The 24,834-nt window shown below is 55.7% G+C and overlaps 3 protein-coding genes and 1 pseudogene across 11 annotated transcripts in view; 3 read left to right on the top strand and 1 right to left on the bottom strand.

The window, feature by feature from the left end:
- PPFIA3 (PTPRF interacting protein alpha 3) overlaps positions 1–9,002 on the top strand; it is a 25,256-nt gene extending 16,254 nt beyond the window's left edge. For 4 of the 7 annotated variants that reach the window (XM_032326017.1, XM_032326016.1, XM_032326015.1 and 1 more), the window contains exons 20-30: positions 292–373; positions 1,076–1,276; positions 2,508–2,570; positions 2,739–2,765; positions 3,837–4,012; positions 4,411–4,508; positions 4,702–4,877; positions 4,966–5,034; positions 5,266–5,437; positions 6,077–6,148; positions 6,236–7,031. In XM_032326017.1, coding sequence (XP_032181908.1) covers positions 292–373; positions 1,076–1,276; positions 2,508–2,570; positions 2,739–2,765; positions 3,837–4,012; positions 4,411–4,508; positions 4,702–4,877; positions 4,966–5,034; positions 5,266–5,437; positions 6,077–6,135 — 1,123 coding nt within the window. In that variant the 3' untranslated portion in view covers positions 6,136–6,148; positions 6,236–7,031. Of the gene's footprint in view, positions 1–291; positions 374–1,075; positions 1,277–2,507; positions 2,571–2,738; positions 2,766–3,836; positions 4,013–4,410; positions 4,509–4,701; positions 4,878–4,965; positions 5,035–5,265; positions 5,438–6,076; positions 6,149–6,235; positions 7,032–7,857 lie in introns of those variants that run through there. The other 3 variants (XM_032326020.1, XM_032326019.1, XM_032326014.1) reach the window with 2 other exon arrangements.
- LOC116580364 lies at positions 79–177 on the top strand (annotated as a pseudogene).
- Positions 7,174–11,878, bottom strand: HRC (histidine rich calcium binding protein). Its single transcript, XM_032326033.1, has 6 exons — positions 8,999–11,878; positions 8,853–8,923; positions 8,304–8,372; positions 7,997–8,051; positions 7,514–7,550; positions 7,174–7,333 (listed from the first exon to the last, which is right to left on the bottom strand). The coding sequence occupies exons 1-6, from the start codon at positions 10,785–10,787 to the stop codon at positions 7,297–7,299; spliced, it is 2,058 nt and encodes a 685-aa protein (XP_032181924.1). The 5' UTR covers positions 10,788–11,878; the 3' UTR covers positions 7,174–7,296.
- Positions 11,879–12,041: 163 nt separating this feature from the next.
- Positions 12,042–24,834, top strand: part of TRPM4 (transient receptor potential cation channel subfamily M member 4) — a 38,439-nt gene continuing 25,646 nt past the window's right edge. Inside the window, exons 1-9 of one of the 3 annotated variants that reach the window (XR_004281489.1) lie at positions 12,042–12,313; positions 12,611–12,678; positions 16,893–17,067; positions 17,384–17,564; positions 17,748–17,911; positions 18,177–18,360; positions 21,759–21,820; positions 21,962–22,153; positions 22,458–22,557. Coding sequence is in view for 1 of the 3 variants with exons in the window: in XM_032326022.1 (XP_032181913.1) it covers positions 12,290–12,313; positions 12,611–12,678; positions 16,893–17,067; positions 17,384–17,564; positions 17,748–17,911; positions 18,177–18,360; positions 21,759–21,820; positions 21,962–22,153; positions 22,458–22,557 (1,150 nt within the window). In the remaining 2 variants the exon portion in view is untranslated. Of the gene's footprint in view, positions 12,314–12,610; positions 12,679–16,892; positions 17,068–17,383; positions 17,565–17,747; positions 17,912–18,176; positions 18,361–21,758; positions 21,821–21,961; positions 22,154–22,457; positions 22,558–24,834 lie in introns of those variants that run through there. The other 2 variants (XM_032326022.1, XM_032326023.1) reach the window with 2 other exon arrangements.

A 24,834-nucleotide genomic window follows, 5' to 3' on the forward strand; every position in this document is an offset into this window, starting at 1 on the left:
AGAGAGTCCCTTTTTTTTTTTCTTTGCCCCGTAAACCTTCTACGTTTTCTACCTTTCATAAAAAGTGCTTTGCGGGCTCAGTTTGGCAGCTGCTGTACTAACAGTGGAACGATCCAGAGATTAGCATGGCCTCTGGACCAGGATGCCAGGCAAATTCATGAAGCGTCCCATTGAGAAATAGAACTGTGCTTGAAAGGGGTTTGTGGGGAAGGGCCCCATCCAGGAAAGCTGGTGGGGGGGGAGGTGTCTCTGTCCCTGAGAGCTCCTACCCTACTAGGCCTCTGTCCCCAGGCACGAACTTCTGGAAGAGGCCTGCCGCCAGGGCCTGCCCTTTGCTGCTTGGGATGGGCCCACCGTGGTCTCCTGGCTGGAGGTACTGGGACCCGAAATACCCCGACTCTTGATCCCCAACTCCTGTGACAGCCCTGCCACTCAGAGTCACCACGGGCCACCCAGCATCCTCCTCCTGGCCCAGGGAGGGTGGGTGCAGGGGGATGAGGCCCTGAGAGACTTCAGCCTTCCTGTTGATCTGAACGCCTTCCTCCTCCTTGTCCCCCTCCCCCTGCGCCTTTGTCCGTGCCCCACTCGGTCCTGCTGTCCTGTTGGCTTTCTCTGTTTGTGTCTCCCCACATCTCTCTCTCACTGTCTGGGATTCTCTGGGCCTCTCTCCCCATCTGTGTTACTGTCCTTCCCCGCATTTCTTCCCACGTCTCTGGGTCTTTCCACGTGTCTCTCCCAATGTCTTTGCTCCCTTCCCTCCCCATCATTCTTTCCCTTCTTTCCCCAACCCCATCCGGTGACGGTGATTGTGACTCTGGCGACTCTGACGTTACCCTCCGACTCCCCTGCCTCACCCCCCACTTTCCCCGTGTCCCCTTTGACTCCCTCTCTTCTTGTTTGCCTTGCCCCATCTCCATCGCTGCTCACTGACCACTTTCCCGCCTCTCCCATCTCCCTCTCTCCTTTGCTTTCTGTATCTCTCCTGTCTCTCTGGTGTCTCCCCTAATATTGTCTCTGTCTCTCCCTGTGTGTCTCTTCCTTCCCTCTCCCCGCCTCCCGTCCTCCTTCTGTCCAGCTGTGGGTAGGCATGCCTGCATGGTATGTGGCTGCCTGCCGGGCCAACGTCAAGAGCGGGGCCATCATGGCCAACCTGTCCGACACGGAGATCCAGCGGGAGATCGGCATCAGCAACCCGCTGCACCGGCTCAAACTGCGCCTGGCCATCCAGGAGATGGTTTCCCTCACCTCGCCCTCAGCGCCCGCCTCCTCCCGCACGGTGAGCGTCCGCGGGCCAATCCCACCCCTTGCCGCCTTGGGGCCCCGCCTCTTGCCCTCAGACCAGCCAATCCAGGGCTCGCGCACTTCGGCCCTGTCTCTCAGACTCTAAATCCCTGGTGTCTCAACTGGATTGGATTATTTTTGCGGGGGCGGGGGAGCCCCTTCTCAGGTCTCCCAGCCTCCCCTCTACCTCGGTCTGTCTTACATAGACAGGACCCCATCCCCATCCGGGGGAGAAATCCGAATTCATATGGTTCCTTACAAACTCGTTGATGAGCGCCCCCCACCCCCACCTTCTCATCCTCGAGGTCTCAGCTCAAATGTCACCGCCTTCAGGAAGCCTCCCAAACTCAACGATTAAACTAGTCACTTGCCCCATCACCCCAGTACATTAACACCTAATTTTACTCCCTGGTGTTTATGGCCTTCTAATAGTTTATCCTTTTGTTCCGTCCCCAAACATCTGCGTGCCATGCCCAATCCGGCAATTGTTAACTACTTGCCCGAGTTGCTGTTTGCGCGTGCGCCCCTGCGTGCGTGTGTGTATCTGAGACTCTCCAGTGTAATTTGTGGACACCATTACTGGTTAGCCCGCAAAAATTACTTCATCGGGTCATCTTCGAGCAGTAAGAATGTTCTCCCCTGCAGCCACCGCGTCTTTATACCTAAGAACATGACCATTATTGTCAGTTTCAACTCTTAAGTCCATTTTCAAATTTCCCCGCCTGTGTCCCAGACCCTACAACTGTGCCTGGCTCCCATTAGGAGCTACAGAGGCGTCTGAATCCATGTGTGACATCTGAACTTATGGGGCTGTTGGGGGCAGGTGCTCAGTAAATGTGAATACACAGCCCCTTTACTACACTCCAAACTTTTGTCCCACCCCACTGCTGTATCTGCCCCCTCGTTCTGAAAGTCACTTTACACACACCTGCAAGAGGTCAGAGAGGTGATGAGCCCAGGGCCACACAGCCATATACCTGGGCAGGCCCTCAATTCAAACTTGAACTTGCCAGACCTCAAAGCCCAAGTACTTTTGCCTGGTACACAGCAGGTGTTCAATAAATGACCATTCGGTTTCTCTTTCACTGCCTGGCCCACAGCAGTGACGGGCCTTTCTGAGGCAGAAAGCAGAATGTATGTAAGTGGACCTGGTCTGGTCCTCTAGGAACATCTCTCCCCTACCCAGAAGCCTTCTCTCAATCCCCATAACACCCCTCGCCCCTCAGTCCACAGGAAACGTGTGGATGACACACGAGGAGATGGAGTCCCTGACGGCCACGACTAAGCCTGTGAGTGACCCCTGCCGGTGGCCTTGGGGGTGGCATTGACTCTCCTGGGGAGGAGTGCGGGGGGGGGGGGGGCGAATCTCCGTCTGTTCGTCCGTCTGTTTGTTCCTCCCGCCCTCCGCCGGCCCCTTAACCCATCCCTTCTCTCCCCTCTTCCTACTAACGGGTCAGGAGACCAAGGAGATCAGCTGGGAGCAGGTAGGGGGCGCGGGGTGGGACTTGGACGCATGAACAGGCTGTGCACGCTGCATGCGCGCCCCTCTTTCCCGAAGCCCCGCCCCCTCTCCGGAGCGTTCCATCATCACCGCGGGGGGGCTGCTGCGTGGAGCCGGGCTCTGGACTGTCTCACTGTGGCTTGGTGGGGGTCGGTGGAGAAGCCTGGACTAGTCCATCATTAGCGTGGGGCTCGGGCCATTCCATTATCGTGGGTTGCGGGGGCTCCAGGGGCTGATCCAGTGCTGTAACTAGGGGGAGACCTTTTCTTTCTGATCAAGGGGGACTGGGGCTGTTCCAGTGTCCTGAGGCAAAGGGGGGAAGCATCTTGGGGAGGGGCCGCAGGTCAGGCTGAGAAGTTGTCGGGGAAGGAAGAGCTACACTTTGTTCTCAAGAAGGGAGAGGCGTGAACTCCCCTGAGGTAGCCAGCTAGGTTGGACCTGGGTCTTCCTTTCCAGTGGGGTGGGGGAAGCGCGGGGGTTGTGGGGGAAGGTGTTGATTGCTTCCTTGCGCGGAGTGAAGGACTTTGGGCTGATCCAGAATACTGTCCTGGGGCAGCTATAGCATAAGACTGGTATTTTTGAACAGTGCTAGAGTGATGGATGGATCCATTATCGTGTCTTGTGGGGACAGCTACATTGAAAGAATCGGTTGTTCCTACTGGGGAGAGCGAGGTTGGGCTGATGCATTGTTCGGAGCTGGGACTAGTGCTTCTCCCCACTGACCGCACCAGTAGCCTGAGGCTCTGGTGGGAGAGCAGCTTCTGCTTCCCAGCAGGGGGAGGGTCTGAGATGCTGCAGTGCCGGCAGGTGCACAGGTGATGGTGATCCTGTGGGTCCCGGGCCCACACTCCCAGGAGACAAGGGTCTGCTCTGTTATTAGGAAGGTGTAGGAGACCACTGGATGGGTCCATCGTCCTGAGCAGAGGTTGACCGATGTCCTAAGGTGGGGTGGAGAAAGAACGACCTTGGGTCAGGGGGTTGGAGCGCACTCTCCTACGGACATGGGAAGGGGTCAGAGGGCCTGACCCCTCCCCCCACCTGCCCATGGCCCCAGATCCTGGCATATGGTGACATGAACCACGAGTGGGTGGGGAACGACTGGCTGCCCAGCCTGGGGCTGCCCCAGTACCGCAGCTACTTCATGGAGTCGCTGGTGGACGCCCGCATGTTAGATCATCTTAACAAGAAGGAGCTCCGGGGCCAGCTCAAGATGGTGGACAGCTTCCACAGGTGGGGGCTGCCTGGCCAAGGGGGACAGTCCGAGGGGAGGCCTTGCTCCTAGAGAGTCGTTGGCCGGTGGGACTGGTGACGGGAACTATCTGTGGCCCTTTCACCCGGATTCTCAGGAAATCCCGAGTTCTGTGTCCCTTCCGCCAATAAGGCGGCCTGCTAGGAAAAGTTCACGTCCTCAGCTTGGCTCGTTGACCCCACATCCTGTCCAGGATATCCAGTAGGAACTTCCTGTTGGAAATACCCCAAGTCCTGGGAGGGTCAGCGATCCCAAAAACTGACCCAGTAGAACAACTCCCCAACCTTTCCCAGAAGACCACAGCCAGTGGGGAGGGAAGCAGCAGCAGCCGCTGGAGTTGTGAAGGCTCCTCTGTGACCCCGCTTTCCCTACTGCCCAGGGTGAGTCTGCATTATGGGATCATGTGCCTGAAACGGCTCAATTATGACCGGAAGGACTTGGAGCGGAGGCGGGAAGAGAGTCAGACCCAGATCCGGGGTGAGTAGAAGCATAGGAGTCTCCTCCCCCCCCTCCCCACACCCGGTGGAGGAGTTTGGAGCAGGTGGGGAGGAGGTGTGATTAAGGGAGGGGGGCGGGGCCAGAGTAGGGGGCGGGTTCCGGAAAACGGAAATGGAGGAGACCTGGGGCTTAAATCGGACCAGCCGGACACTGAGAGTCGCTTCTGTCCCAGACGTGATGGTGTGGTCCAACGAGCGGGTCATGGGTTGGGTGTCCGGGCTGGGACTGAAGGAATTCGCCACAAACCTCACGGAGAGTGGGGTGCATGGGGCGCTGCTCGCCCTGGACGAGACCTTCGACTACTCCGACCTGGCCTTGCTCCTGCAGATCCCCACACAGAATGCGCAGGTGAGTGGCCGCTCGGCCCGGGGCACACGGGGCACCCCCCACCTCGCAGACTGCACGCTGCCACCCTTCTTCCATCTTTCGTCCCCAGGCCCGGCAGCTCCTGGAGAAGGAGTTCAGCAACCTCATCTCCTTGGGCACCGACAGGAGGCTGGACGAGGTGGGCGCAGCTGCAGTCCCGAGGCTTAGACCCCGTGGAGGCTCAGCTGCTAGTGATACCTGCGGGGCCTGAGCTGAAGGATGGGGTTAGACCGCACCGGCCGGAGGCGGCTGGAGGCGGGGCCAGGGGAGCGGCTGGGCTAAGGGAGAGGTGCAACCCGAGGGGGGCGGAGTCAAAAGAAGGGGCTGAACTCCTGCGGGTTGCTCTTCGCCGCTCGGCCTTTATACCTAGGACAGCGCCAAGTCCTTCAGCCGCTCCCCGTCCTGGAGGAAGATGTTTCGAGAGAAGGACCTCCGAGGCGTAACCCCCGACTCAGCTGAGATGTTGCCCCCTAACTTTCGTTCGGCCGCAGCGGGGGCCCTGGGATCTCCGGGGCTCCCTCTCCGCAAGCTGCAGCCCGAAGGTGGGCGGCTCCCCAGGGCGACGGCCCCTCCTCCCTTCCCCTTGCTCGGGGTGGGAAAAGGACCAACGTTCCAGAAGCCTCCCTCCAGGTTCTGTGAAATGGCCTAGTCCTTTTAGCCCCGACACATGACGAATGGATTGCTCAGTCTGCCAATTCCCTCCTTCGGGTGTGGAGTGGATTAACCCCCACCCCTCTCCGAAGTGGGAAATGAATCCGCCCACAGTCACCTGGGGCACCTTAGATGAATCCGCAGCTGCGGGAAAGGGAGGGAAACCGGCGTGGAGCTGGGTGTTCGTCATCGCGGGAAGGGAAATCCAAGAGAGGACGCTTGGGGTTGAGGATCAGAGAAACCCGTGTGTGTGTGTGTGTGTGTGTGTGTGAGAGAAACCCTACCGTGTGTGTGTGTGTGTGTGTGTGTGGAGGACGCTTGGGGTTGAGGATCAGAGAAACCCGTGTGTGTGTGTGTGAGAGAAACCCTACCGTGTGTGTGTGTGTGTGTGTGTGTGTGTGTGTGTGTTGGGGTTGAGGATCAGAGAAACCCTACCGTGTGTGTGTGTGTGTGTGTGTGTGTGTGTGTGATTGAGAGAGAGCAAGATACGCGTGCGCACCAGACCAAACCACTGCTCGCTCCCCCTCTAGGCCAGACTTCTGGGAGCTCCCGGGCAGACGGCGTTTCGGTCCGGACCTACTCCTGCTAGTGTAGGCCTCCAGGTGAGGACTGTCCTGGGCGATCTTGGGGGGTCGGGGCGGCACTATGGATCTTCACGGCTCCACGTACTGCCCCCGGCGTCAATGCAGGTGACCTCACTCGGATGGAAGAATCTTCCAGAGGCTGGGCTGTTCCCCCTCCTGCCCAGAGTATGGTCTCGCCGGGGAGAGCGGGCGGGGGAGCTCGCGCCGCGGACTGGACCATCTGTACAGACGAGCGGGGAGTGCGAGTCCCCGCCTCACAAAAGGACTGGGCCTGGACCAAACCACACGAACTGGACTGAGAGGGGGAACGAAGAGGGCAGGAAGAAATCCCGCCCCAAACTTCCGCCTCCCTTTTCTCTACTTTGTAATTTATTGATCAGTTTCCGATGGGAGATGGGTGCCCTTTCCCCGCGGGAAGGGAGCGGGGCTTCCCTCCCAGGCCGCATGCTAGGAGAGGCTGCCCGCTCCCTTTTCTCCTCCCCAGTCGCGGGGCCCAAGTCTTCCTTCTTCGTCCGAAAGGAGGGGAGGGGGGACTCGCTGCTACAAGCCTCGCCCCATGTGCCACTCATCCCCGCCCCGCCGCGTCAGGTCGCCGGTGCCTGGGGTCAGCTGCGGGTGGAGTCCCTTCTTCCTCCCCAGTGTCTCGTGTCCCCGGGGCCTCTCCGCCCCCCGTGCTGTGGCCGTGTCCGTGCCCCGGGGGTAGGGGGTGCAGAACTGCGCTCCCGGTTCCCCTCCGGCTCCGGGGTTTGCATGGGAGAATCCTCTTTCCACGATGCCACTGGGCGACGTGGCGTGGGGGGAGGGAGGACGGTGGGGGAGCCCTCGCCCGAGACTCTTGGTCGGCCTCCCTGCCCCAGGCGTCACTCAGTGATCACGGGTAAAGAGAACTGTTTCAAAAAGCTCCCGTGTTGCCTGATTTATTTGTCAGGACCTTAGGAAAACCGACCTCCTCAGGAAACCGGGAGGCCGGACCGCCCCTCCCTCCCACCCATGAGTTTAAGTTCCAAGTCCCCACCCGCGCCTTCACTGGTGCCCCGAGAATCCGGACCCCACGCCTGACGACGAGGTTTCGGGGAGCATGTTTATTCATACTGCAATTCAATAAATACGGCTCATGGGAAGGGGTCGGAGGACCAGGCCGGTGCGTCTGCGCCGCGGCCGGATGGTCAGGGTTCTGGAGTTTCCAGCATGTCCGCCAGGGCTCTGGAGAGGAGGACTCGAGGTTAGCCCAAGTGCCCAAAGCTCGCCCCAGGCGCGTCGATGGGGATGTTAACCTGCCCATTTTTACCGACAGGGCAATGGAGTCCCAGGGTCGTCCAATCACTCAGCGGGACTGCGCCTCTCTAAACAGGGCCCTCAGACTGCCCCCCTCCACACACTTACTGGTACAGGGAGGAGGAGAAATAGTCGACGTAGCTTCCTGTGGGAGAAATGATAAGAGGCTTGAGCGGTACACCAAAGGCGAAATTAGAGGAACCTGGAATCCAGACTAGCTCTGCACCCCCACCCCCGCTCCCCCTTGTCCTAATTCCTTCCCTAAATTGAATTCCTTCTGTTGGGACGCCTTTCAAGGTCCTGTGCCTCTCTCCTTGCTCCTGGTGTTCCCATTCTCCTGAAGCCCCTTTTTTTCCAGTTCTACCTGCTTTAGCAGGCCCATCCCTCAACCTGCCTGCCACCTCTAGCCTAAGTAGGCCTCAGTATTTAACCCTACCCCTCCCTCGGCCCAGGCCCCGCCTCTCCGCGCGCGCCCCGCCCCGCCCGCGGACTCGCAGCCTTGGCCACGCCTCCGCGCTTAGCCACGCCCTGCAGCCTCCCCGGCCCGCCTGTTGGACTGGGCTCTGCTTCCACGGAGTTTGCCTGGCTTACCCGGCGTGCAGACCGTTTCGCAGACCAGCGGGCAGAGGTAGCAGAACTGGCAGTGCTGGGGGCGGGGATGGGGAGAGACACAAGTGTAAGACATGGTCTGGGTGGAGCCGGGTTGGGGGCAGGTGCCGGACAGGGCCCTAGTCGGAGGTTAAAGTTAGAGGTGGGATCGAGTCAAGGTAGCACCAGGGATGGGGATAGAGGGTTGGGTCAGTCTGAAGGCAGCGGCGAGGATTTGGGACTGTGGGTGTCCAGGGGGCCCCCGGCCGTCCTGGGGCCTGGTGGAACCTGGGTCCCGGGAAAGTGTCACCTGGCACTGGTCGCAGTGCTCCCCCATGTTCTCCTCGTCGCAGTGACAGTTCTCACATTCAGTGCATCTCTGAGGACGGGAGAATTCAGGTTTGGGGATACCATTTAAGAGCCACCCGCCAGCCCTTCACCCTGCCCCCTGGACATTTCCCCAGCTCTCCACACTCATTACCTCCCACACTGAGCTCAGCAGCTTCCCCCCTGTTCCCCTCTTGCGAGGTCTCCCTGTCGCTGTGGGCTGGACCTGTGGGTGTTTTCTTCATGCCTTCTCCCTGTTCTCCCCACAGCCTGCCAGGCCCCAGTCCCATTCCACCCACCCTCGACTCCGCCACAGATCCTCCCCTCCATCCCTGAGTTGGCAGGTACAGCTCAAGCCCCACTTCCTCCCAGACCCTTGCCCCGGCCTCCTTCTCAGCTTCCCAGCCTCCAGTCTGCCTGCTGCATGGCCCCAGAAGCATCCTTCTTCACCTGGCACTGCCCCCAGGCACCTTAGAGCCCCGGGACAAATTCCAGGGACAGCCTGGAAGAGGGACCTGGGCTGGGCACTCACATTGCAGAAGGAGCAGTAGCCGCACAGGGACCCAGGCTGGTAGTTGCTGTACTCCTGTGCCCCCTGCACATCTGTGGGGACAGGAGAGCAGCAGTGAAGCACGCTGACTCCGCTCCTCCCTGCCCTCACCTGGCCAGACCACTTACCTGCCTCCTCGCCACTCCGCTCCTCACTGGAGCCACCCCCGGCCACCTCCCTCCTGGCCATCGGGTTAGGGATGATGGTGAAGGGGAGCTCCTCTTCCTCCAGCCCATCTTCCTCCTCTTCCCCCTCCCGGTGGTCTTGGCTCAGTGGGGTCTGAACCTCAGCCCTCCCTTCCCTCTTCTCTTCCTCCTTCTCTTCCTCCTCCTCCTCCTGGCTCAGGCTGAGGCCATGACCTTCCTCCTCATCTTCTTCATCCTGCTGATCTAGGCTGCCATGGCGGGTGCCTTCTTCTCCCCGTTCTGAGCTTTCATCGTCTTCCTCGTGGGAGCTCCGGTCTTCCTCCTTCTCTCCCTCCTCAGAATCTCTCTCCCTCAAATGGCTTCTATCCTTGACCCCCATGTGTTCCAGGGGCTGGTGGCTAATCTCATCTTCCGCAGACCCTCTGTGGCCAGGCCCTTCATCTTGGTGGCCTTGTTGCTTGTGGCTGGGAGCCTGTTGACCAAGCTTGTCAGAGATGTCCTCATCTTCGTCCTTGGGGACTCCGTGGGCAGGGGCTACTGACTTATATTCATCTGGAAAGTCGTCCTCCTCCGTGCTCTCGGGGCCCGGGTGTTGGGAGCTTGCAACGTGGTGGCTGAACATGACTGTGACCTCCTCTTCCTCTTCCTCCTCGTCTCCAAGGTGAGTATGTCTGGGAATCTGGTGCCAGTGTTCGGTAGACTCATCCTCATCCCCATCTTTGTCTCCATGGCCTTGGTGTCCGTGGTTGGGGATATGGTGATGGTGTTCATCTGAGATGTCTTCGTCTTCTTCCCTCCCATGGCCTCGGTGCCTGTGGGCCTGGTGTCCATCCTCAGTGGACATGTCCTCTTCCTCATCTTCTCTGTGGCCTTGGTGTTCGTGACTGGGGCTATGATCATCGTGTTCATCTGAGAGGTCTTCATCCTCTTCCTTCCCGTGGCCTCGGTGCCTGTGGGCCTGGTGTCCGTACTCGGTGGAGATGACCTCATCATCATCATCACCTTCTTCTCCATGGCCTCGGTGCCCGTGGCTGGGGACATGATGGGGATGTTCATCTGAGAGGTCTTCATCCTCTTCCTTCTCGTGGCCTTGGTGCCTGTGGGCCTGGTGTCCATACTCGGTGGAGACATCATCATCATCCTCGTGGCCTCGGTGTCTGTGGCTGGGGATGTGATGGGGATGTTCATCAGAAGCATCTTCATCCTCTTCCCTTCCGTGGCCTCCGTGCCCATGGGCCTGGTGTCCATACTCAGTGGAGACCACCCCTTCCTCCTCATCTTCATCATCCTCTTCTCCGTGGCCTCTATGAACGTGCTTGATGGTATGATGGTGATCCTTGCTGGACTCAATTTCATCCTCATCCTCGTCTTGGTGGCCGTGGCTTCTGTGGGGCCCGGGCTCATCTAAATCATCCACATCTTCGCTCCTGTGGCCTTTGTGCCCATCAGCCTGCCGAGCATGTTCGGCGAAGACCTCCTCATCCGGGATGTTCTCTTCTCTGACCTCGTGGACCTGGTACCTGTGGTCTCCGTGACTGTACTCCCTGGAGACGTCCTCATTCTCATCTTTGTGGCCTCTGTGGCTGTGCATGGAGTGGCCAAAGTCACCAGACATGTCCTCTGAGGGCCCCACGACTCCTGCATTGTTGTTCCAGTTGCTGGGGCCCGGCCCAGCCCCTCTCAGCTGCTGGGTCATGGCGGGGGGGAGGAGCAGACTGGCCACGGCCACCCAGAGGAGAGAAGTGTGCAGCCATGGCCCCCGGTGGCCCATGGGGACAGACAGGCAGCAGAGCTTCTCCTAGGGCTGGCTCCAGCTGCCTCTGTGGTTCTGTGGACGAATGTTGCGTTCCTTGCCCCTTTTTGGGTCCTTCTGGTTCTTTCTGCCTGTGTCTTTCCTTTGCTATGTCCCGTTGCCTCTGCCTGTCTGCCTTCCTTCTGGCCCTCACTGCTGGACCCCCCTCCGAGGCTGTCTCAGGAGCCCCCTCACCCCCCTCTCAGGCCCTCCCTCCCCACCTCCCAGCCAATAGGGTCTCTCTCCTCCCCTCTCTGTGGCTAAATTTACTTTCTGCCCTGAGTTATTCTGGGTCAGTCCCCGCCTGCCCCTCCCCTCCTGGTCTTCCTCCTCCCAGAGCTGGGGAAGGGGCAGGTGAAGGGGTCTTAGCCTGGCCACGACTGGGGACCAAGGGCTTGACTTGGCTGCCAACAAGTTCATGTTTGGTAGCAGCAAAGATAATGGGTAGACTTTTAGTGGGCCAAGTTGGGGGGAGCCTAAGACAACTGTGGGGGCTGGAGGGACCCATCCGAGAGGAGAGACCTCTGCCACAGAAGGATTGGGGATTGGATTCTGGGGAGTTTCTGGCCAGAGAGGGAGCCTTTGCCGAGAGTGTGGATGACAGTATGGAGGCCCTGGACAGGGGTGGAAGGACCTCTCTCCAGCACACACACCTGTGACCTGCTGTCCCTGGAGCCAAGGGCAGGAGACCAGGCCAGGCCAGCGCTATAAATACAGCGAGGGGGGTGGGGGGCTCAGGTTACCCAGCTAGGCCGCAGCTGTCCCTGTCAGAGCTGGCAGGAGACACGTGGCCCTGCCTGTCTGTGGGTCACTATCTCCCACTCCTCACCCTGTCACTATTGCCCTGGCCCTCTGGGTCCCCAGCCCTCTTTATGGGACTCCCTCTCTCATTTCTGCCACCCACTGTTCCCCAGCCACAGGATTCTACTATCTTCCTGTCACTCGGAGTGTCTACTCTCCACCAAACTCTTTGTTTTTCTCTGAGACAGTGTACCCCCCCATCTCTGTTCACCTCCTTTCTGATTCTCTGCCCCCTACCTAAGTTTTTGTGCCACCCCCACCCCCACCATGGATTAATGTACCCCCTTCCCTACCTTTGGCATTCCATCTTGGGTCTCTGTTTCCCCCCTCCCCGCCCCAATTTCCGTTTCTCTCTCTCCTGCCTCTGACATCCCTTTTCTGGGTCCTGTCCTCTTCTCTCTGGTTCCTTTTCCCTCTCTCAGTCTCTTGTCCCTTCTTCTCTGGCTCTCTGGCCCCCTCCTTCTAGCTCTCTGGCCCCCTCTGGGTCTTCGACTGGCCCCTGCGACTGCCCCTTTGCCCCGCCTCTCGTTTTCGCATCCGCAGGACTCCCCGCCCCACCCCCCAGGCCTGGCCCCGCCCCGGCTGGGAAGTGGCGGATCCGGTTTGTCCTGGGCGGGTCTGGAATCGGGGTTGGTGGAGGGAATGTGGGGAGCCGGGTAGGTTGCGGCGGCTGCGGCAGCATGGTGGGTCCAGAGAAGGAGCAGGTACGGCGGCCGGACTCCCGGGCTTGGCCTCCGGGTTCCCAGCGAGGAGGGTGCTGAAGACCCAGATTCTTGGTTTAGACGAAGGAAGGGGTTGGGGTGCGGGATCCCGGAGGTTGGGGGGCTCTGGACTCCTGGGTCCTTGGGGACAGATAGGAGTGGGGGGCCAGGGGAGTCCTGAGGCTGGGAGAGGAAGGCGCTGGGGTCCCGGACTCCTGGGTCCGGGGAACGGTGTGGGATGGGGGACTCGTATCCATAGGACTGAGCTGGAGCCCTCCCACCCCTTGTTCCTGTCCCCAGAGCTGGATCCCCAAGATCTTCAAGAAGAAGACGTGCACGACATTCATCGTTGACCCCACAGATGCGGGGTGAGGAGTTCGCCCCTGGGATCGACCCCAGAGCGTCCCCGGCCTGCTGACCCCGCCCTCCTGTCACTGCGGTCACTTCCAAGGGCGTGCCCTGGTGGCGCTCTCCCCAGTGGGACGGTTTGGGGAGGGTTTGGGTCCGTGCAGACTCTTCCAACTTCCCTTTGGGCAGGGTCAGTGTTAAAGCCCCAGGCTTGGTTCTGTTTCTTTCCTTCCCTGTGTCTCTTCTCTGTGTCTTCTTAGGTCACTTTCTTTTTCTTTAGGCTGTTTGTTTCATTCATTCATTCGTTTGTTCGTTCGTTCATTCATTCATCCAATAAGCCTGCATTCAGTGCTCCCAAGGGACCGTAATTATCAGGAGCACAGGCCCTGGCAGGGTTCAGATGTCACCCGGGACTGGCGCTGTATGGCTTTGGGTAAATCCTTTCATTTCCCTGGGCCTCATCTGTCACCTGCACATAAAGCCAGGCCATACGTCTTGAGTGGGCATTTATTGTGAGGATTTAAACAAGTACCTGCTTGTGAATTTCTGGAACGGGGCCCAGCATGTGGTTGGTGCTGGAAAATGCCCACGATGACCCCTGGAAGGTAGCAGTTACTTCGGGGGGAGGCCCCGTGCTTGGGCTTGGTGGCTGGGGACACTTGCATGAGGCCCGTGCAGCATTTGCCTATCTTGGGGAGCCCCTAGCTTTCAGGGACGGTCTCTCCAGTGGATTCTGGCTTTGAAGTTGTTTTCAAGACCATCGTTGGGGGCATGGGAGATGTCACCATTCCTTACTTAGTGAGTCCTGGGAACATAGTAGTTCGTGCAATGATGCCCAAATAAACAGACGGATGTTATTGGGGGCGAGTGCTCCAGACCTTTTTACTGGTGGGGAGTGTGGCCAAGGCAGTGTAGGGACCTCTGGTCTAGTGGGACGAGGACTAAGGCAGAGAGACGGGAGCTTGGAATGACGAGCAGCTGGGCCCTCTCCGGTCTGGCTGTGGCTGAGGAGGGCACACAGGGTGTCACAGGTGGCTTCTGGAGGAGGAGGGGCAGGTGAGGCGTCTGAAGGATGAGCTGGCAGCAGGGAGAGGAGAGCGTGCATTTAAAGGCGTGAGAAGAACATGTGCAAAGTTCAAGGTGCGGGAGGTCTCCATGGAGGAGGGCGGGCCAGATGTCACTGGGCCTCAAGAACCTGGACCTTGGCCTGGGGTGCTGGGGAGAAGTGGGAGGGGCGGGATCAGCTCTGAGTGTGGAAAGAGCCTCTGGGGATTGTGTGAGGATGAAGAGGAGTTCGAGAAGCCACAAGAGAGGCTGGGTTGGGAAGAGGCCTGAGCCAGGGCTGAGCCAGGGCAGCAGGACTCCTGGCTGGCTCAGTTGTGGGGACACAGGATGGGGATGGGGACAAGAGCTTGGGGACTGCTGGATTTGAGGAGTAAGAGGAGGGGAGGATGGGAGAGGATGGGTCCTCTACATCTGGTCTGCGACCCGGGAGACAGTGGGGTTGTTCCCAGGATAGGGAATCCAGGAGGATGAGTGGGTCTGGGGAGTATTTCCAAGCTCAGCGTGGATCTTCACGTGTCAGGGGCCTTGGAGGGGACTAGGGGACACCGCAGACCTGGGTCTGTGACTTCTGTCTAGCATTCAAGAAGTCTTAGCTGAAGATGGTAACTGAAACTGTAGAAGGTGAAATGTTGGAGCGGGGGGATATGTGCAAAGTTGGGGAAGGTGTGCTAGCAACTCTATAGCCTTTTTTTGCATAGAAGAGAACTTTTATTTTTATTTTTTATTTTTTATTTTTAAAGATTTTATTTATTTACTTGAGAGAGAGAGAGCACAAGCAGGGGGAGCAGCAGAGGCAGAGGGAGAAGCAGGCTCCCTACTGAGCAGGGCACAGGGCTCAATCCTAGGACCTCGAGATCATGCCCTGAGCCAGAGGCAGATGCTTAGCTGACTGAGTCACCCGGGCGCTCCCCCACCTGATGCTTCTTTCCCCTAAATTACTTTCTTGGCCCCTGGGGCATCAACTTTGAGATCCATGCAGGGAAGCCATGTGGTCTGGGCTTCTGGGAACACCTCCACTCGAGGGAGGCACCGAGAAAGAGAAAAGCTACAGATGTGGCAAGGACAAGGCAGCCAGGGGAGCAGGCGAGCCCTGCCAAGGGACAGAAAAGGTTTCTTAGAATCAGTCTTTGAGCTGTGACCAGTGCCATTTTATGATCGTCACACGAGACCTGAATAGAGGCCGTTGTGTTTGGGGATATGCTGGTCCTTGCTGATGTTGTCAGAAACAGTGTCATCTTCAGTGGCCACATAGAAAAAGAGGGGTAGGAGGTGAGAAGTGCAGAGTGGGGATTCTGCCAGTTCTGTCCACCAGAACTTTCTGCAATGGGGGAAATGTTCTATATCCACGTCCAGTATGGCAGCCACTAGCCCCATGCGGCTCCCAAGCACTTGAAATGTGGCCAGAGTGACCTAGCAACTGTATTCTTAATTGTATTTAACTTTAATTTATTTAAATGTAATGAGCCATATGTGACTAAAGTCAACTAGACTAGACAGCTTAAGTTCTGGAACATTCCATGCAGAAGTTTTATCTACAAGGACTAGTGGGAAGTAGATGGAAGGTAATGAATGGGTCTAGGGATGGGACCGAGATAGGTGAAAGGACCAAGAGGGTCACCTGAGGCATGCTGGGTCCCTGGAGATGGACTCAGAAATGAGAAAGGATGTGTCCTTCACTGTAAACACTGCGCCAAGAGCCGGGCTGAGTGTGCTCCGTCCATCCCAGGTGTGGATTGATAGCCGTTGTTTCAGTGTCTTTACAGCTTTTAACAGATCCGTGTACCCACAGTGGTATTCTGTGAAATTGGTCCTTAAGTCAAAGCTCACTCTGCTTTTGTAGACTGGGGTCTCCTCTGCTATCTGCAGTGCCATCTGGAATCAGGGCCAAAGAGATGTAGATACATTTTCAAGTGAATTCTTCATTCCCCAAACCTATGTTGCTTGCTCTTGAAAACTCTGAGGCCCATCCCTTGTCCATTTATTTAAGGGACGCAAGGGCTACTTGTGCATTTATTTTATTTATTTATTTATTTATTTTTTTAAAGATTTTATTTATTTATTTATTTGACAGAGAGAAATCACAAGTAGATGGAGAGGCAGGCAGAGAGAGAGAGGGAAGCAGGCTCCCTGCTGAGCAGAGAGCCCGATGCGGGACTCGATCCCAGGAACCTGAGATCATGACCTGAGCCGAAGGCAGCGGCTTAACCCACTGAGCCACCCAGGCGCCCCTACTTGTGCATTTAAGGGAAACATTAGTTTCGTCTCTGATAACCATAAATGAAAAAACTTCCATTTGCTGCAAAGAGAAAGAAAGAAGCCACAGAAGACCATCACGATGAGAAGCAAATGAAGGTATTTTCCTTCTAACTGGACGGTGTTGGCAGCCCAATTTTCGGAGACTTCTCTCTGTTAAAAAAAAAAAAAAAAAAAAAGGAAGCAGGGCAGCAGGGCTCCTGGCTGGCTCAGTTGGTGGGAGCAGGCAGCTCTGGATCTCTAGGCCGTGGGTTCAAGCCCCATGTTGGGTGTAGAGAGTACTTAAATAAGTAAACTTAAAAAACAAAAACAACTCAGAACAGACAAAAGAGTAGCGAAGGGTTAGGCCTTGCAGACATTCTAGCGCCCCGGAAGCCTCCCCCCTTGACAGTGATGCGGCACCAATAAGGCAAGGTTGTGTGAAATTCCGCCCCCCTTGGGGCCAGTGGTTTCTCCACGCAGCCCTCTGTTTAGTTCGCACAGTGTGATTTCACCGCCTTACCGTTGTCTGGATCTGAGGAGGAAATGGGGGCTCAGGGAGGTGAATCCTAATGTCCCACAGCTGCCCCTGCCTTTGAGTGCTCTCTGAAACCTCTGGCTTTTCCTTCTCGAGGGTTCTCTCTTGTTTGGACTGGGGGCAGCAGGCTGGCCCCTGATGGTTGGTGGTGCTGGGGCAGTGCAGCACGGTGAGGGGGGCCGGGGTTCCTCCCCGCTCGGCTTCCTTGAGCCCCTGTGGCTCCCTTCTGCTGGCCTGTTTGGCTCGGGCTGTACTTTGTCCCCAGCGCCGGGCAGCGCCAGAGTCCGCACGGACTGTGCGTCTACCTGTGGGGAGGGGGGCGCTTCTACAGGATCCTTAGAGTCAGGGGTATGGAGGGACACCCCTGGGGTTCATGCTCCCCTTCCCCCTCCTCCCCAGAGGAGACTTGTGCCAGTGCGGGCGTCCCCGGAGCGCCCACCCGTCCGTGGCTGTGGAGGATGCCTTCGGGGCAGCCGTGGTGACCGTGTGGGACAGTGACTTGCACACTACAGAGAAGCCGACCGATGCCTACGGGGACCTGGATTTCTTGGGCGCCGGCCGCAAGGCCAGCAATGTGAGGCCTGCATGTCTGGGCAGGGCCGGGGTCCGCGAGCCGGGCTGCATACCCCCCACACCCCCGTCAGAGTCTGGGGTTGCCGCTGCTGAATGCTCTCCCTGTTTGCCCATCCCTGTCTTCCCCTCTCCCGGAATCTCTCTCCCTCCACCCCTGTCTTTTCTAAGTCTGTTGCCTTCTCTCTGGGTCTCTGTCCTTTCCTCCTGGGTTACTGTTCCCCTCATCCTTCTCTGTCTGGATCTCTGTTCTCTGCGTCTCTGTCCCCTTCTCTGTTGGTGTCCCTTTCCCCATGTCCCCTCCTCCTGTGTGTCCGCAGTTCCTCCGGCTCTCCGACCGCACGGATCCAGCAACCGTGTATAATCTGGTCACCCGCACATGGGGCTTCCCGGCCCCGAACCTGGTGGTGTCAGTGTTGGGGGGGTCAGGGGGCCCCATCCTCCAGACCTGGCTGCAGGACCTGCTGCGTCGCGGGCTGGTGCGGGCTGCCCAGAGCACAGGTGACTGAGGCTGGGGGCTGGCTGTGCCCCCTGAGTCTGGGGCCCCTGCCCCCTACTTCTCTGGGGTGGATGCGGTCTCCCCCCAGCTGTGAGGCTATTTTGGTCTTCCTCTCTCTTCCCTCTTTCTGTCCCTGCACACCCGTGTCTCTGGACCTCACTGTCACTCTCTGGGTCTCTGGGCAGGGGCCTGGATTGTCACCGGGGGTCTGCACAGGGGCATCGGCCGGCACGTTGGTGTGGCTGTGCGGGACCACCAGACGGCCAGCACCGGGGGTACCAAGGTGGTGGCCATGGGCGTGGCCCCCTGGGGCGTGGTTTGGAATAGAGATGCCCTCACTAACCCCAAGGTGGGACCCGGAGTCTTGGAAAAGGAGGGGGTGGGAATCCTGAGTCTGTGGGAGGAAGTGGCTGGGGGCCTGGATCCCTGGGCCCAAGGGAGGAGGGGTTGGGGGCCCGGACCCCTGGGTCTGAGGGAGGAGGGGCTAAGGGCCTAGATCCCTGGGTCCGAGGGAGGAGGGTCTGGGGCCTCTGACCGGAGTCTGAGGGAGGAGGGGCTCCTGTTTGTCCTGGTCCTGATGGAAAAACTCTTTGGTCTGGCCAATTGTCACCCAGGGCTCATTCCCTGCGAGGTACCCGTGGCGTGGCGACCGCGAGGATGGGGTCCAATTTCCGCTCGACTACAACTACTCGGCCTTCTTCCTGGTGGACGACGGCACCCATGGCCGCCTGGGCGGCGAGAACCGCTTTCGCCTCCGATTCGAGTCCTACGTCGCGCAGCAGAAGACTGGCGTGGGTGGTGAGTGGCTTCCTCCACAGGGGACCACGGTGTGAGGCTCAGGGTCCCCATGGTCCAGTCTGGTTGAGGTTTGGGGATTGAGGGGCTGAAGAGTTACCTTCGGTCTAGTACCTTCTCCCACTATTTGCTCTGTTTTAAAAAAAATATTTGCCTCGAAATCTAAACGACATGAAAGCAGATGGCTTGGTAAAGTTTTAAGAAACTGAACCCATGTGTGAAACCAGCACCCAGATCAAGAAACCTATCACCGGCCCCAAGAAGCCTTTTCCTTCTGGCGGCGAGGGTCCCCCCGCCCTCCGGTAGCGCAGGGAGGGGTTCTGGCCGCGCCTCCATGCGTGTGGACAGAATCCTACAGCACCTGCACATTCTCGAGTCTGGCTTGTTGTAGTCTGTGTTATTTCTGTGAGATTCGTTGCACAAGTTGTGGTCAGTAAATAACTCACGGGTCAAAAAAAACAAAACAAGAAAATATTTTGAACTGGATGGTAAGAAATGTATGACCTACAGAGCCTGTTAGGGATGCAGCCAAAGTGGTATCTAGAGGGAAATTTGTAGATTTAAATGCATATATCAAAAAGGGGGGGGGTGCCTAGGTGGCTCAGTGGGTTAAGCCTCTGCCTTCAGTTCAGGTCATGATCTCAGGGTCCTGGGATCAAGTCCCCCATCGGGCTCTCTGCTCAGCGGGGAGCCTGCTTCACCCCTCAACCCCACCTCCCTCTCTTCCTACTTGTGATCTCTCTCTGTGTCAAATAAATAAATGGGAAAATAAATAAATAAATAATATCTTTAAAAAAAAGAAGAAAGTCTGAAAGTCAATGTTTTAACCCTCCAATTAAAAACAAAACAAAACAGGGGCACATGGGTGGTTCAGTGGGTTAAGCCTCTGTCATAGGCTCAGGTCATGATCCCAAGGTCCTGGGATTGAGCCCCGCATTGGGCTCCCTGCTCAGCAGAGAGCCTGCTTCTCCCTCTCCCTCTGCCTGCCACTCTGCCTACTTGTGCTCTCCATCTCTCTGTCAAATAAATAAATAAAATACTAAAAAAAAAAAAAAAAAAAAAAAGACCAGAGGGGCATGGGGTGCCTGGCTGGTTCAGTCAGTGGAGCCTGTGAGTCTTGAACCTGGGGTTGTGAGTTCAAGCCCCACATGGGGTATAGAGATTACTTAAAAAAGGAAAAAAAATCTTAAAAAGGAAAGAAAGAGGAGCATTTGTGTGGTTGTTAATTAAGCGACTGCCTTCAGCTCAGACCATGATCTCGGGGTCCTGGGATGGAGTCCCACCTAGGACTCTGTGCTGAGCAGGGAGCCTGTTTCTCCCTCCCCGCTGCCCCTCACCCTGCTTGTGCTCTCTCTCTCTCACATGCTATCCTTCTCTCTCAAATAAATAAATTAAAAAAGAAAGAAAGAAAAAAGGGAAAACACCTCCACACACGTTTTATCCCCCTTTCTTTTCCCCAAGCTGCATTGAATTTTATGTCACTTTTTGATATTTTAACGTGGTGTTTGTTTTCCCCTTTATTTAAGCCTGGTCCTTAAGTAAGGTTTGTCAGTTTCCTCATAAAAATCTCATACCTAGGGCACCTGGGTGGCTCAGTGGGTTAAGGCCTCTGCCTTCAGCTCGGGTCATGATCCTGGGGTCCTGGGATCGAGCCCTGCATCGGGCTCTCTGCTCAGCGGGGAGCCTGCTTCCTCTTCTCTCTCTGCCTGCTGCTCTGCCTACTTGTGATCTCTGTCTGTCAGATAAATAAACAAAAATCTTAAAAAAAAACTCATACCTTTCTGGATGAATTCATTCCCAGGTAATTTATCATTTTTATGAAAACATGAATAAGGGACATTACTAGTTTGGAGGAAAGTTTTTGATTTTTGTGTATTTTTTTGGTATCAATCGTCTTACCAAATTATCTTACTAATATTTATTTATCCCCCCGTATTTATTTATTTATATTATTTTTTAAATTTTTTATTTCTTTTCAGCGTAACAGTATTCATTGTTTTTGCACCACACCCAGAATATTTATTTATTTTGAGTGCAGTTTCTCCAATTTTCTGAGAATCTAAGTCAGGTTTTCTTCCAATAGATAACTTTGTCTCTTCTAGCTTTCCAATTTTACTTCCTTGCGTCATTCCATTAGCTCAAAACTCCTGGATGAGTGTGAAAAGAAGTAATATTTATTTGTTATTTTACTGGGAATAGAATTAGTAGTAAACTTCTTACATGATTTTGTTGTTAGGCTTTAGAAATGTATTATATTTAGATAGTTTATTCTTTCTTTCATTTAAAGATTTTATTTAGTTGTTTTTGAGAGAGAGAGAGCGAGCGAGAGAGAGCAGGAGGGGAGAGGGGTGAGGGGCAGAGGGAGAAGCAGGCTCCCTGCCAAGCAGGGCATCTGATGCAGGGCTCAAAGTGAGGGCTTGATGTGGGACTCAATCCCAGGACCCTGGGATCTTGGCCTGAGCCGAAGGCAGATGTTTAACCAACTTAGCCACCCAGGCACCCTCTTCCTTTTATTTTATTTTTAAGTAATCTCTACACCCAATATGGGGTCCAAACTCACAATCCCCCTCTAGAGTCATGTGCTCTACCAACTGAGCCAGCCAGGTGCCCCTAGAGCTTCCTTTTTCTTATTTCCTTCGTTTCTGTTTAAACTTCCATCCTTTCTTGGCTCCTGGGCTGTTAACCAATTACAGGAGTGACTTATGCCATAAATACCTGCCTCATTTGGGAACCTAGGAGTGCAGGCCCCAGCCCCTCCCTTCCCTGGGAAGTCAAGTATTGCTGTTCAAAATCTGGTCCTGCCTAACCTGCTTAAAGATATGACGATTCCCATGAGGCGCCTGGGTGGCTCAGTGGGTTAAGCCTCTGCCTTTGACTCAGGTCATGATCCCAGGGTTCTGGGATCGAGCCCCACATCAGGCTCTCTGCTCAGCGGGGAGCCTGCTTCCCTTCCTCTCTTGCTCTCTCTGCCTGCCTCTCTTCTTACTTGTGATCTCTGTCATCAAATAAACAAATAACATCTTTAAAAAAATATATGATGGGCGCCTGGGTGGCTCAGTGGGTTAAGCCGCTGCCTTCGGCTCAGGTCATGATCTCAGGGTCCTGGGATCGAGTCCCGCATCGGGCTCCCTGCTCAGCAGAGAGCCTGCTTCCCTCTCTCTCTCTCTGCCTGCCTCTCTGCCTACTTGTGATCTCTCTCTGTCAAATAAATAAATAAAATCTTTAAAAAAAAAAATAAAAAAAAAAAAATAAAAAAATATATGATGATTCCCATGGGCCCCAGGACACAGGATTAGGCAGGAGTCAAGTTTGTCCCAGGGACTCATGGGAAATGTGGTTCTTTTCCATCCCTGGCAAGGACTCATGGGAGGTGACGAAGCCCCCTGCTCTCTTCTCCTCAGGGACTGGAATTGACATCCCTGTCCTCCTCCTCTTGATCGATGGTGATGAGAAGATGTTAAAGGTATAGAGTCTAAGTGGAGAGGCAGCTGGAGGCCCTGACTCCTGGCTTCTGAGTCTCAGGGGAGGACAGGGCTGGGGATCTGGACTCTGGGTGTGATGAACACCTTCCTTCCCTGATCAGACTGCCCTTTTTGTCCTGTAGCGGATAGAGAATGCTACCCAGGCTCAGCTCCCCTGCCTCCTGGTGGCTGGGTCTGGGGGAGCTGCAGACTGCCTGGCAGAGATTCTGGAGGACACTGTGGCTCCAGGGAGAGGGGAGAGCAGGCGAGGTGAAGCCCGGGATCGGATTAAGCGTTTCTTCCCCAAAGGGGACCCTGAGGTCCTGCAGGCCCAGGTATGAAATTGGGGGCCCAGCTCTGAATCCTGAGATGGGAGGGAGCTAGGGACCCAGATCCCTGGGTCTTGAGGGATGAGGATACTGAGGACTTGGGAGCCTGGATCCCAGGGAAAAGGAGAATGGAGGCCCAGACTCAGTGATTTGAGGGTGGAGAGGCCTAGGGGCCCAGATTCCCAGCTTTTGGGAGTAGAGGGTGCCGGGGATCTAGATTACTAGGTCCTGGAGGGAATGGTCTCCTGTGACTCTGTGGAGAGGGACAGGTGGCGTTGGGCAGGGGGGTGTGGAACATGGTGTTCTGCAGGTGGAGAGGATCATGACCCGGAAGGAGCTGCTGACAGTCTATTCATCTGAGGACGGCCCTGAGGAATTTGAGACCATCGTCTTGAAGGCCCTTGTCAAGGGTAAGTCTCGAACCCGCAAATTCTCCTCCTCTCTCAGCTCAACTTTGGACACCTTTCCTGGTCTGGGGACTTTATCTTCTCTAATCTAAAGTTGGACTCCTTTTTATCTCTTTCCTTTTTATTATTTCCCTTGGGAGCATTTCTTGGGGATTTGCATGGTGCTATTTGGACAGCTTTCCCAAGATACTTTCATTATATCCCAAATTGTTTTCTTCCTGTTGGATTCATGTATGCACCCCTCCATCTGTCTGTACGGTGCTCTTTCCGTCTACCCATTGTTCCACTCATCCTTCATTCTTCTCTCTGGCCAATCATCCTTCCACCTGTCTGTCCACATATCCATTGACAGTTCCAACCACTCACTCTTCCATCCTCCCATTTTTGACCCATCCTTCCATCCATCCATCCATCCTTCCATCCACCCATCCACCCATCCACCCATCCATCCTTTCTTCTATCTACCCACACTGCCCTTTCTTCCTTTCCTACATGGCTCCCATATGCTAGGCACTAAGGGGTGGAGGAGTCAAAGATGAACCAAAGTACTGTCTCCCATGGAGGAACTGATATTTTACTACAGGAATGGCTGATGAAAACCAAAGTAGGCAGCAGAATGGCCACCTGGTAGAGGTTGGGGATGGGGATCATTTATTCATTTAACAAACATCACCCTAGGCTCCAGAGACTAAAGCAGGCCCATTTCTTGCTCTGAAGGACCACAAATCCTACCAGAGTTTTTTGGAAACAACCTTAAGTAAAATGGAAGACCAAAGCATGGTGAGGAAAACTGTTGGCAGTAAAGAGACAAGGACGAGGAGCTATTTAAATGGGTTCTGAAGAGCTAAGAATCCAGACTTAGTGAGATGGGAAGGTAGGGTAAATAAATGGTAAGGAGGATTCCTAGAACTCTGTGGGGCTGAGGTGGGGGGGAGGGGCGTTTTACATGGAGTTTTACATGGAAAACATCCACTTAGGTAAAAACTCCACATCCCATAAAGGGCGAATGGCAGTCAGTGAGCAAACCTGATTCACTTCACAGCAGCCAACTCACCAGGCTCTTGGGAGAACAGAGGGAGGCCCTGGGAGAGGCATGGATAGTGTTATCAGTGCATTGCCTGCAGAAGTAGAAGTAATCCCGTTCCACTGGGGATATTGGAGCCGGCTGGGCAGGCTCAGTGATAGCGGAGTTGACTGGGTGGGGTTTCGGCAGTTGAGGAAGGAAGTGGGGAAGGGGTGCATGCTCCTTGTGGCATAAGCCCAGGCATGGTGCCGAGCAGTTGGCAGACCTTTGGCCCATAATCCTCCATTCCTGCTTGCAGGGGTGTGTAGGGCAGAGAGGGTTTGGGGAGGGGCTAGAGGGATGGGACTTGGGGATTGGTGAGCTAGGGGATGTGAAGGAAAGGAGGGAGGGGCAGAGATGGCACGGGGAGCTGGGTGGGGGGCTGCCTCATTGACTGGGTGGACAAAGGGGCCAACCCTAAGATGCAGAACCCAGGGAGGGTCGGGGCTGAGCTCCATGTGGGGCATGGTGAGCATGAAGGGTTGGGGGGAGGTCTAGGTGATAAATGGAGAGATGTGTTAAGACAGAATAGAAATGAGATATATATATTTTTTCTTGTCTTGAAACTGTGAGGAAAGTCAGGGAGATCTACAGAATCTTAGAAAATCCCACCGTGAATTCAATTCTCTGGGTTTTGAAAAGAAATATAGGGGAACCTGGATGGCTCAGTCGGTTAAATGTCTGACTCTTCTCAGCTTAGGTCTCGATCTCAGGGTTGTGAGTTCAAGCCCTGCACTGGGCTCCACACCCAGCATGGAGCCTACTTATAAAATATGTATATAAAGTTATGTTGTCCTAGGCATGTGACTGCCTCTCTCTTGACCTGTCTCCTCAACCCCTTCGAGTTTCCGGTGGCCCAGTGGCAGATTCCTCTCTGAAATTCCATCCCACAGTTATCACCATTAACAGTGCTGCCAAGTGGGGACCATGATTATTCCCATTTTATAGATGAGGGAGCAGAGGCTCCCAAGGTCCAGTGGCTTTCTGAAGATGCTCACTGGTGTTGTTGGAGCTGGGATTGGAACCCAGGTCTGCCTGCCTCAGAGCCCATTGCGCATCTGCACTCCACTAGATTGCGTAGTCCCGCCATTCCAGTTTTTGGAACAACCAAAATGGCGCTCCTTTGTTTCGGAAATTGATGTGGAGCAAGTGGACACAGAAAGAAAAACTAACTCCATGGCACAGGTGCTCTGGGCGCCAGCAGTGCCTAGACTTTG

This window comes from Mustela erminea, chromosome 19 (assembly GCF_009829155.1).
Source record: "Mustela erminea isolate mMusErm1 chromosome 19, mMusErm1.Pri, whole genome shotgun sequence".
Taxonomy (NCBI): domain Eukaryota; kingdom Metazoa; phylum Chordata; class Mammalia; order Carnivora; family Mustelidae; genus Mustela; species Mustela erminea.

Coding starts and splice junctions, on each gene's coding strand:
- HRC (XM_032326033.1), bottom strand. CDS start 10,787: ATGGGCCACCGGGGGCCATGGCTGCACACTTCTCTCCTCTGGGTGGCC. Junction 8,052..8,303: donor AGCACTGCGACCAGTGCCAG/GTGACACTTTCC, acceptor CCCCGCCCCCAG/CACTGCCAGTTCTGCTACCT. Junction 7,334..7,513: donor TTCTCCTCCTCCCTGTACCA/GTAAGTGTGTGG, acceptor CCTCCTCTCCAG/AGCCCTGGCGGACATGCTGG.